Source organism: Leopardus geoffroyi, chromosome D1, assembly GCF_018350155.1.
Source record: "Leopardus geoffroyi isolate Oge1 chromosome D1, O.geoffroyi_Oge1_pat1.0, whole genome shotgun sequence".
NCBI classification, from domain to species: domain Eukaryota; kingdom Metazoa; phylum Chordata; class Mammalia; order Carnivora; family Felidae; genus Leopardus; species Leopardus geoffroyi.
In genome coordinates, this window is record NC_059329.1 from 63,294,243 (window position 1) to 63,306,499 (window position 12,257).

Here is a 12,257-nt window from a genome sequence, read left to right on the forward strand (position 1 = left end):
TAACCACTCAGCACAAACAGCTGGACCAAGTACCACGGGAAAGCACACAGAACAGGCGGCTGCAAATCTGAAAAGGCAGGTGACATCTTCTCAGGGCTACATGGGGTCTCACCAGGTCCTCACTAACAAGGAGCTAAAGAGAAAGCCCAGAAGCTCTGCGTGATTTTCAGAGGTGTTGTCACATTGAGAAGATTGACGGTTTTCCTTTGTGGCCTCAGTCATTCCCAAGACTAATCTTTTTCATGAAGTTCTGAGTTAAAAAAATTCCTCAGGCAATGATTTTGTGGATAATTATGACAAAATTCTAACCCTAATTGGAACTGAGTCATTAAGATGTCCATATCCTTCTCTTAGGGATTCCTCTTTGATAAATCTATCCTGACAAAATAATTAGAGATGTGAACAAAGATGTATGCAGTAAGATATTTATTACAACATTATTATAAAGAAACGTACGTGTGACAGTCTTGTGTCACACATACACACGCACACATTTTTTGCCTCTCCCCTCTGGTACATGAAAAAGGGAAATCCTATGCAGCCAATGTTCACAAGCAATGAATTCTGTCACCTTCCCACCACAGGAAACCTCTTGTCTAAGGCACCTTCATTCCCTGGTTGTGCACAGCTCCCCAGAGCAGCTGAGTCCAAGGTTGTGCATTGTTCATTGCAAGAACTTTCTTCAAGCCAAAAATCCACACCCTTGGACATTAGTATTTTGTCTGGATGGAGAGCACACACATACCTACCATGTGATGTGTTCAGAAGACTACCAGCAATCCCCTACTCCTCACAAAACCTGAGAGTAATTCTAAGCGCATAATCCCTTATCCACAATTCCAAAATAAAAAAATCTTTGAAAAAACAATGTTTTTTTCATAACTTTGGCCAAAAACCTGACCTGAAACATCACGATGGTATTTATAGTATTTATGTATTTCACTTGGTGTGAATATTCATACATTTAGCTGCAGAAATATTGATGTGTTTGATTATAGGGCACTGTCCTAAACCTCAGTGGAGTACTCCTTTATATACAATAAAGGCACTATATCCCTTTCTAAAATCTGAAAAATTCTGAAGTCCAAAACACATCTGTCCCTGGAGGTTTCAAATAAGGGATTTGGGACTTGTACACTTATCCCTATAGCCTGAGAGAAGTTAGGGCTCTTTATCCCTTGGAAGTCTTCGCTATCAACACGATTCTATACTGCCCTGAAGCCTCTTGCAGAGAACCTTATGTTCCCTAAATAACCAGCCCCTCTCTTCTCATGCTGTCCGGTCCAGTCGCCACTCAGATACGTTGCAGATGATCTGTGTCCAGGGAAACCCCCGAATGTGCCACACTGGAGGCAACCCCATGAGCAGGCTATGGCCCAAACAGCCCAGTCCTGAGGCTCATCAACTCCATCCAGCTCTCAGTTGTCATCTATTTTCCTTCAGTAACTTTCAGTCTCAGACTCTGAGCCAAAGGGAAATACAGTCTCACTTAATGTCAGGGTAGGAAAGTGGAATGCAGGGAGCCTAAAGAATCATGATCATCAGCAAAACAGAAGATATGGGTTTCTGGCTGAGAGTTCATCTGTACCCAATTTCCCCTCTGAGCCCCCCTGATGAGAATCTGAGATTCTCATCACATTTCACCAACAGCCCATCATCCCTATCCCTACCCTCCACCCCCTTCTCATTCTGGAACCCCATCAGGATCTGGATACCCGTGTTTATCAGTAACTCCTGTCTCTGGACCTCTGCATCTCTGCCTCCCTGCACTGTCTATATTGCCCCACATCTGTGTGCCTTGTCCTAGTGTATGTCTCTCTCCCCACTGCTGTCTACCTCACTCAGGATTCCCTTCTGGAGGGAACAGAGGTGCCAACTATGCTATACCAGATAATCCTCCTGGCATAGGGCTAAGAGGGCACTAGAGGAAGAGATCTGGTTGTGCTTGTCCTGACAAGGAGCCTGGGGTTTCTGGTTTGGTCTCTGAAGCATTTCTCTCACCTTGCCCACTTCCTTTTCACTACACCACTTTGAACATCCACTGAGCAGACGCCCTCCCACCACACACTCGAGAGCAGAAGGAACACAGCAGTTTCTCCCTTTACCAAAAAGGGACTACCATTTAAATTTTAACTTAAAAGCTGGAATCAGGCTGACTTAGGCTTGAATCCCAGATCCTCCATTAACTCAGTGTATCCCTTGCACTAATTTACTTAACCTCTCTGAGCCTTTTAATTCACTTGTAAAATGAGGAAATAATAGTACCTACTTCAAGAGGTTACTAAAAGGATTAACCAACATAACAGATTCAGAGTGTTTGGCATAGCTTCTAACATGGGATATTTGATATTAATTCCTCTCCTGGAGCGCAGTCCCATGCCCAGAGCCAAACCTTTGTTTAAAGACCGAGCACCCATATATACCCTTAGCTCTAACCTACCCTGAGGCCAGTAACATCATGTAGGACCATTCCCTGTGCCTCATATGCATACCTCAGCCAGCTCAGACGATGACCGACTTTATGGGACAGCTCTACATGCTGGGCCAGCATAGGAAAGGATGCTCCCCATACAGAAGTGGTCTTCCTAGGCATGCAGAAGACTCTCAAAAGGGACTCAAGAGAAGACTCTTTAGACAGATAAGAGGCAGAGTCAGAGAGTAGCTACTAGAAAGGCTCTCCAGAGTGGTTCTTCTCTGAGGAAAAAACACTCTTCTTCTCCAGCAAACACCAGGTTGAGATCTCTGGACAGAGACACAAGGGGAAATCACACATAGATTAGGGCTGCAGTAGGTAAGTGCCAAACAGACACAGATCTCCCTAGGACATGGAGTGGTGCATGAAGAAAAATTTCCTCAAATTTACCTGGGTAATTCTGGCTTCCTGAAAGTCCTCTCCAGTTACTAAGGCAACATTGTCCCAATTAGATTCTTATCCTCCACATTGTCACCACTCAGCATGACACCCTCCTACACATACACCTGGTATTCATTGCAATTGTAACCCACTCATTAATAATGGGTTTCAACCTAGGCTGTACATCAGAATTGCCTGAGGAGCTTTTAGAAATCCTGATGCCCAGGCACACTCCAGACCAATTAAATTAGAATCTCAGGGGGTAGGATCCAGGCATCTATAGTTTTTAAAGCTCCTAGGTAATTCCAAAGTATGACCAAGGTTAAGAACTCCTGCTTGGTTCTCAGTCTAAGTCCTGATCTATACTTCCAGTGTGTCCTTCAGGACCCCTATCCAACCTCATGAAGAAGTTACCTGCAGCTAATAAGGCAGCACAGCAAATTGATTCAATAAGGCTGCTGAAGGGGGAAGCCTGATTCTGCTTCCTTTAAGAACTCAGACCAAGAACTACACACACACACACACACACACACACACACACACACAAATACACTCAAGCACCCCTGCATTTTCCTCCCCTAAGGAGGAGAATGGATAAGTGACTCAAGGGTATGGACTTATGCTGTGCATATAGTGAGGCTAGGAAAGTGACTGCCCTCCCCTCACGCAAAGCCCCATTATCTAGTAGGACCTCTATGACCTCATGCTATAGTAGGTCAAAGCCTAAGGCCTGGGGCCTCACCTCTCTGGGCAGCTTGGGGTTCCTGCAGCAGCCACTGCCCTGCCTAACCTCTCCCATACCCCACCATGTTGGTTGGTACCCCCCACCTGCTGACACTGGATGAAGCTGATGCCACCTGGACCCTCATCAAGGATAAAGTAAGAGAGCTAAAGAGAAAGGAACAAAGTGTGACCTAGATGGGTCTGAGCAACTTATGAGTAGGAAGTGGTGGGTAGCTTGAAGATAATATTTACTCAGTGCTTACTTACACGCTGGACACTGTACTAAGTGCTTTGTACACACTGTCCAATTTAATCACAATTGCAAGAAACAGCAAGAAGTTCCTTCAAAGGCAGTAAGAATTTCTGAGAACAGAGACAAGTGCTAAGTCAGGGTAGGACTTATGAGGTCAGGAAGGCTTCCTGGAGAGAGTGACGTTCTAGCTAGGCAAGTGGGAATTATTCTCACATAGAGGAAAGAGGAATGTTTAATAAACACCTAAATGAGTTAGCAGGTGGGTGGGTGGGTGAGCGAGTGAACAGTGTATAATTAAAAGTACAGCATATGCAAAAGCCAGGAGAGGATTTAAAAAAATTGCATTATTTGTGAACTCAAATAGTCTGTAGAGCAGAGTTCACATGAGTAGTGGTGAAAATGAGGTCAAAGAGGTACAGAGGCTGATCATGAAGGGCCTTGTAAGCTTTCTAAAAAAGCTTGGACTTCTTCCCAGATACCCCCTCCACCTTAACATCCACAAAATGAGAAATTTGGGTTTTGAGCCAAATATGGAGATTTTCAGGAGCAGGCAGATGTCAGCTCTGAGTTGCAAGTACCCCTGCCAAATCTAGATGGCCACAATTTCTGAATTTGGAGAATTTAGGGATCAGGTTCTGGTTACATAATCTGAAGGACAGTGAATTTAAAGCACTCATAGAAGGCAGCCCTTCTATCAAGTTTAAAACAACCATCTTAAAGTAGTGCCTATTAGACTCAAACAGCCTTAATAGATATAGCTCCCATTAGAAATGGAGCTCACCACAAAGGTCAGCTTCCCAGGGAAGCAGAAACAGGAGAGCCAAGGCCCTCACAAATATCAGAGTACCTAGCTTCAGCAGGTTGGTCCTGGACAAGATCAAGCATTTCATTACGATGAAAGTAAATGCGGTCATCAACCAGCAGACAGCTACATCTCTAAGCATCAGAAAAATTCCCTATTTAAATGGAAAATTGTCAGGAAAGGCAAAGTAGAGATACACAATAAATCACTGGTGATATGTGGCAAATTCAAGGAGCAGGACACCTCTGAGTAACCTGGTTTCCTCTCTCCAGAACTGATAGTTTATTGGGCACTTTGTAGAACATACAGTTAACCAAAATATGGCTTGAAGTCTCCTCATTCAGAATTCATACCAGCCGAGGTATACCCAGGAAGAAAGTTTTCCAACCTTACTTTCCCAGGCTGCCCCTGGGAAATCTAAATTTGCAGGCTTCTATGTTCCACAGAACTTTTACCCAGAAGTAAATGTGCAGTGGGAACAGGTAGTGGTCTCACATGGTGACTCTACAAAGAACAGTCCCCTTGGCATAGAACTGAGTGCCCTATTTTCCCTATTTTAGGATAACCACTGGGGGCCTCAAGGGTAAGAAAAAGAGCCTATAAACCTCCCCACCATGGCAAATTCATGTCTATTCTGGGAAAAACCCTCCAGCTAAATCAGGGATTCACCTGATCAGAAACTTGGACCATAAGAACAGGTATTTTAAATGTCAAAATCCCACTAAAGAGGTACCTCCTGGAGACACTCCTATTTGTCTTATTTGTATAGGATCCTAGGGATCAAAGGAGCAGCTAGGGTAGGATTCTGAAGTTATATTTGGTCACTATGCTTTCTTTGTCATGGGGAAGAATATTCTAAACAAAAATGCCAACCCACCAATGCTCTGCTCTCACCCCTGGTAACCCAACTGGCCCTTCTCAGAGCTTCTCAGAGAACTGTTCTTCAGCCTGATGCCCCCACCAAAAATAAAGTATTTCATGTCCCAATGAAGCAAAGAAGAGGAATTATGGGAAATTCTTCCATGCAGATTAAGAAAAAGCACCATGATAAACACTAGTATTTCAAATGGAAAAAAAAGAAAAAAAAGAAAAAGCACCATGTATTTCCCTGGCCAGGCGACAAAAGACAGTACTCTTCAAGCTACTTCAGCTTGTCCATAGTGCAGACACAACTTGATCAGTTAGCGACCCTCCCTCCTCTTATGCTATGGGGCAGCACTTCCAAAAACAGTTCTATGTAGCAAAAAATAGATTGACCATAAGGGATCATTGATGAACTCTACCAGAAGGCTGGCAAACTGGGCAAGGCCAGGGGACAGGCATGTAGGAATTGGGAGCTGAGGAAGGGCAGTAGAACATAGCAAAAATGCTATTCTGAAAACAGAACGGGTCTCAAACAGGAAAGAGATCCAAACAAGGAATTTTATGTACTAGCTAGCAGACCACAGAGCCAGAAGTCTGAGCTAGCAGTATCTTTGATGAGTTGAGATCATATCTAAGTACAAATACTAGAAAGGATCGTACAAGATTTCCCAGTCGGTCATGAAGTTAAACTTTCCAGAACTGGGTTAACCAAACCAAAAAAGGCCAAGACAAGGACAAAACCTAGAGGAACTAGAATCCCTGAAAGCGTACTAGAAGAACCAGCATTTCAAAGATGAGGCCTCAAATCCCTAAAGGAACTCTCTCCTGCAGTTAGGACAGAAAATGTTTAAGAACGGTCATTCCAACCTATTTCTGTGTACCCATTTGTGGTGAATGACATCACCCACCCAATCAATCATCTATAACTTATCCTTCAGGATTCCTTTTCTCACATTCCTTAAAGTGATCAAGTTCTACTAATTCCATAACCTAAATATCTTCCCCCATTATTTTAGTTGAAGGCCTCACCATGTTTTGCTTGCAGTATTACAATACTCTTAACTGATCTTTCTCTCCCCTTATTTTGTCTTCCTACTCAAAATTAACTTTCTAAAGCGCCTTTCTGATCTTGCCCCTCTTGCCCAGAGCCCTTCAAGTGGTTTTCCATTGCCCTCAGGACCAAATTCCTGTCACATTGCATACAAACAAGATCTTTCAGTCTAGTTGCTGTGTGCTTGTCCCTCTTCATACCCTATGTTTAAGTGCAATGAAATTACGTGTTCCTGAATGTGCCCCACCTGGTTTATAAATTCTGGTTTTTAAACTGGTTGTATCCTCTCCCTGGATTGACCATCCTCCTACCTAGCTGATTCCTTCAAAGCTCATGTATTACCACCTAGAAACCTTCTCTGATCCTCTTCTATCAAAGAAAAAAGCTGTTAAATCACTACCCATCTCCTCCACACCCGTGTTCTCTATTATCTTACCTAGCTGACTACTGTGTACACATTTGTCTCCTCCATCAGACCAGGCTATAATAGGATAAGGTCAAAATCTCATGCTTTTATGTATTCCCAATATCCAGCAGGGTCTGGCACATAGTATATTCGAGGTTTTGCTACAGGAGAGAACTAGGAAATAAGCAGGAAGCCGTCTGAGCACATTGTAGAGATGTAATTGCACAGGGAACAGCAGGAGGGTCAATCTAGAGTAGGCTACCAGGTAACTCCTGACCCTAACTCAGTCCCTGACCTATAAACTGGCCATCTGCAGGTTATCGAGGAGCGCTTTGGGCCCAATGTAGTAGCAGTACCTTTCCTGTCGGATGCAGCCTGCTATGACCTACTGGGTGTGCTAGTGAAGCAGTCCCGACCAGCCCACACACGCCTGGCTTTACCAAGTCGGCAGGGTCGGCGGGCACTACAACCAGTAGGGCCACTACCAAACCTCCTGGAGCAGGTAGGATCTAAGGGTGCCTTTGCCCACTGCACTCGGGAATACTCACCAAACAGCCGGGAAGAGATAGCCTATGAAGAAATGCGACTATTGGATGGGCAGCCCTGCAGGATCCGCCTGCACATGGGTGGTCTGCGCAAGAAGGTGGCCTTCCTGCTGCTGCCACCAGCTCAGGTGAGCCTACAGCAAAATCTTCCCTGGCTCCGAAGCACCCACAGCATCTATGTCATCTACCAGGTCTTCTCCTGTTCCTGGCTGCAGCTGGAGCTGTTGCCTACAGCCCAAGAGCCCCAGCTGCTCCGGTTACAACGGTCCCTGCCTGTTGCCTTCTCCTGCCTCAAGTTTTCACTGCAGCCCAAAGGAGTGCTGGGACCACAGAAGCCTCTGACCAAAGATCCACTGCCCCATGGGGCCAACTGGGTCAGACCCAACCTTGGGATCATGCCACCTCTGGCCCCCATGTCAACCCCTACCAACACCCCTGAAGCTACTGATGTGCCCCCACCTGCCCCAGCCCCACCTACACCACCTCCTCAGGAAAGGCCAGAAGGCAGACCCACCAGATTCTCCTACAAGGGCCGAAACCCCTTCCGCAGGGGGCCCCAGATGCTGTCAGGTACTGCTAGGGGATATGAGATTGAGACGGATGGGATTTGGTGGAGGGAGAGGGCATGGGGAATATAGGAATGTGTGCCCCAGGAATGTGTGCCCTAACACCACACCAGATCCTGGTGAAGGGGATGGAGGGAGCCAGGGGTGGTGAGATGGAAGCATGGTCCTGGTGAGGGGGTGGGCACAGCACAGAGGGCCAGAGGGAGGGACCAGGAAGGCAGAAAGACCAGGGCATGAGTCAAGCTGTGACTATCCCCAACCCTGGCAGAGAACTGGCTCTTCAGCCCCCGCAGCCCCGCACCAGGAGTCCAGGGTGGGGGCCCCGGGGACCCCGACCGGCACTCCATGTCCCTGCCCCTGCTGCAGGGTCTGTCCTCAGAGTTCGACAGCGACGAATGAAGCTGAGGCGAGAGATTCAGGGGGCAAGGCCCCCAAGATCTGGCATAGGGATACTGGTCCCCAATAAACATCAACTGCTGCTCCCCCAAACCATCCTGGGCCCATGCTGCTTCTTCCGTCTTGGGGCTGGAGAAGAGTCCCTACTTTTTTCCCCTAGGCTCCATGACCCCCTCACCCTTTAATGGTGTAAGAAGCACCTTAAAACCTTAAAACCAATGTCCTCATGAGAGAGAAAATACCCCTGACCTCCTATTTATGTACAACCTTCCTGGGGCCCCAGCCCCAGAGAAAAAGGGTGGGAAAGAAGAATGAGCAGAGAATAGAGATTTCCCTTTTATACATATTGCAACAAGTTCTCCATAAAACATTCATCAGAAATAAATTAAAAAGTCCTCTTACCACTGCCTCCAAACATAAAAAGGAGCCTATACCCCGGCCCCAGCCCAGGCCACTGGAGGCCCTGATTGTCCATGGAAGAAAGTTAAGGATTGAGGGGCCCGAAGCCTGAGACAGGAGGACCAGATCCCTCCTCTGAAGTATCCAACAAGAAAGGCGAGGTGACAGCATGGGCCTGGGAAATGGCAGCCAACTCCTTGAGAAATTCAGGGAAAATGACTGCACAGTAGACAGCATTCTTGACTCGCAGAGCCTCACCTTGGCGCTCAGGGGCCCCACCCCGAGGGGGTAGAACCGGAGTTGAAGCCCCAGGGGAGCCCCCACCTAGGCCAAGTCCTGCGCCGTCTCTCCCAGGCTGAAGAACCAACTGTGCCGCCTGCCGGGCCCTGGTTGGACTGTGTGCATGCCGCAGGAGCAACTCCCCCAAGGATGGCCTCCGGCTCTTCACTGGGAATAAATGGGTATCAGGGATCGTGAAGGTGCTGGGGTAAGGCATGCTCTCTCGGTCTGAGAGATGCCCCCCTCCCTGGGTTCACAGTAATCTGGACTAGGACTCTAAAACCAAAATGCTGCCTGCCCAGCATTTTTCCCTCCATCCAGCCTCCCCACCAAGCCAACCATCACCCTTAGTCTTCTCGGGTCAGTCAACACAACTGCTTCATTCCCAACCAAGACCCCTTCTCCATGCCCTCTCACCCTGAGGGACTCTCTAACTGCTCCTCCCTTTCCAATCGCTATTCTACCATCACTAAGCTATTTCTCCTCAGTCCATAACACAGGCTTACCTTATGCTCCTGAACTATCTATAACACAGGACCCACAGCCTCTACTCCTTCAACACCTACAGGGCGTATATCCAATCACAGTCCAGGGGCTTTACCACTTCCATCATACTCCACTATCCCTCCAGAATCTGATTTCCTGTGCCATCACTTCGCCAACCACCAGTCTCTCTCCTAGATCCACCAAAGCCTACTCCCACCTCATGTCAGTTTAGGCAACTTCACATGGCCAGACAAACTTCACCTCACTTTAGACTCAAAGGAACCATTTAAAACACTGCTGTCTCTCCTAATTTTCTTCCTAGATTCCTGTCTCTGGATCTTTGTCCCATCTCTAGGGCCTAGATTCTAGGGATCTAGTCTCTAGATCATGTTACAGTTCCCACTCTCTATCTCTAATACTGGCTAGAGAGGTACTCTGTACAGGCCAACTAAATACGGCATTCAGAACCCTTCACAACCAGGCTCACATGCCCCCTCTAACCCCTTCTCCAAACTCTTTACACCCACTCCTGCTTTTGTGCCCACAGAGATCTGCTCTTCCTGGAACCCTCCAGGCTTCTTTCATGCTTTTGTAGCCTTCTAGGTCTTAATTTTGCTCTCCCCACTGTTTTCATCATCCTTGGCCTAATCTTATTATCCCCACCCCTCTGAAAAACCTCTGATTTGCCCTCCACTGACTTCCCATGTCACTGCCTTTATCCTACTGTACTGTAATAACTTGTTTCTAGTTTATATATAGGTCTTCTATCTCATACAGTAATCTGTGAGCTCAAGGGCTTAGACTCTTATTTATTCTACAGTGAACACAATACTAGCACTATGGAAATAAGACATATTCACATGAGGAAATCATGCTAAGGAACGATAATAACCGTTCTGGTACTGTCTTCCCAACCCACATCTCTCATACCTCCATCTCACCCCTGCTCTCTTGCTCTTAGCATATTATTTTCCTTCCTACTTTGATTAGCAAATAAAGGACTTCAAGTTCCTGACTTTTCCCTCCACACCTCACAACTCCATGGGTACATATCACTTCCTCCTTTGATCTATCCTCATTTGCCTCAAAAGGAGGAAAAAAAATCTTTTCCTGCCCAAAGTTAATCCTTTCCTGGTGCAATGGATCCCACTATTCCACCACCTTTGGGACCTTGCTTTCCCAGTTATGACATTTCTCTAGTCACTCTCCAGACTGACTGTCAGCTCTTTAAAAGCAGAGGTCTCATCTTATACCTCCCTGATAGCCTGTACCAAAGACAATGGCTAGTACATACAGCAAATGCTCAGACACTTGCAGATGGAAGATCTAGATTTAAAACTGCATGGTCACATTGAACTCTTCCTTCCTCCTTGTGCCTCACAACCATTCACCAAACTCTGCCGAGACTTCCTTCTCATTTCCATGTTATCAAATTCTTCCTTCCTGTTCCCACTATTCTAATTCAAGCCTTGCAGGTCACAGATGCATTTCAGGAGAAGCCTCCTGACTCTATTTTCTCCTGGCTCCAATTCACTTAGCACATGAACTAATATGCTTATCTCTCCACTCTCATATCTAAGATCCTCCAGTGGGTTCTCACTGCCCAAAAGATCACAACTTCTACCCAGTCAAACTCCTAATCTGAGAACCTAATCTGAACTCTGGCCACATCTTTCCAGCCTTATTGCCAACTGTTTCACCACCTTCCAAATCCCGTTTCAACAAAATAGTTCGTGCTGTTGCCTGGACAAAAGAAAAAAGCCATCCCACTCCTTTGGCTACCCAAGTCTTATCTATCTCAAGAACCATGTCAAATGCCATTCCTGTTCCCAAGCTGTAACAATACCTCAACCTAGAGACTACTCTGTCCCCTTGCCTGTCTTACTACTTCAGCAGTTTTTGCTAGTGCTGCTGATTTGGCTCTTAGAGGACACAACTGTATTTTATCCTGTGACCAGAAGCCACAGGACAAACATCAAGACTCAATTTTCTACAACTCCTCAGTTCATGGCACAAGGTTTCACCCTTAATAAGAGTTCGATTAACCTGGGCTAATTAGCTATCTAGGGAAAGTAGGAAGAGGACTGGAGTGGTGGGGTAGGCCTCACCTAGGGGATCGGAGCGGCGGGGGGTAGGTCCTGCTGCAGGGCCCTCGGCCCAGTCCAACTTGCCACGGGCAATGAGGTACTTCTTGGCTTTGGATAGCAGTGCTGGGAAGTCCTCCTGGGAGGCCGCAAAGCTCTCAATTTTATTCTTCACAGAACCCAGCACCTATGAAGCACAACTTCATGACATTTCTGTGTGGCTCTACACTGACGGTCCTTTCTAATCCCACTGGGCCTGTTCCCAGCCCCCCCAGGGTCACTCCAGCTTCGGGCCTGGCCCACCATGGAGCCTGGACGCACCCATGCATGCATGCATCGCACACCTGCAGCAGGGACTTGACACTGGGCTGGAAGACCATGTTGGTGTTGAGCAGGAAAGAGCGGAGCAGGGGCTGGGGGTGACAGGCCAGCTGGGCCACCAGCCCCGTCAGCAGGAAGTTGACATAGACGGAGTTCTGCAGCATGTTCTCGAGTTTGGCAAAGAGCACAGCCATGAAGGGGCCTGGGGAGGTTGGGCACAAGGATACA

The 12,257-nt window shown here is 46.9% G+C and overlaps 2 protein-coding genes across 10 annotated transcripts in view; one reads left to right on the top strand and one right to left on the bottom strand.

Moving 5' to 3' along the window:
- Positions 1–411: 411 nt before the first annotated feature.
- FHIP1B (FHF complex subunit HOOK interacting protein 1B) overlaps positions 412–12,257 on the bottom strand; it is a 32,357-nt gene continuing 20,511 nt past the window's right edge. For 6 of the 9 annotated variants that reach the window (XM_045484299.1, XM_045484304.1, XM_045484297.1 and 3 more), the window contains exons 10-12: positions 12,053–12,231; positions 11,733–11,895; positions 8,784–9,306 (exon numbers count right to left, since the gene is read on the bottom strand). In XM_045484299.1, coding sequence (XP_045340255.1) covers positions 8,945–9,306; positions 11,733–11,895; positions 12,053–12,231 — 704 coding nt within the window. In that variant the 3' untranslated portion in view covers positions 8,784–8,944. Of the gene's footprint in view, positions 2,743–8,783; positions 9,307–11,732; positions 11,896–12,029; positions 12,232–12,257 lie in introns of those variants that run through there. The other 3 variants (XM_045484301.1, XM_045484300.1, XM_045484302.1) reach the window with 3 other exon arrangements.
- On the top strand, positions 3,620–8,556 carry CD1H11orf42 (chromosome D1 C11orf42 homolog). Its single transcript, XM_045484305.1, has 3 exons — positions 3,620–3,733; positions 7,270–8,068; positions 8,333–8,556. Exons 1-3 carry the CDS (start codon positions 3,662–3,664, stop codon positions 8,461–8,463), a joined length of 1,002 nt encoding a protein of 333 aa, XP_045340261.1. The 5' UTR covers positions 3,620–3,661; the 3' UTR covers positions 8,464–8,556.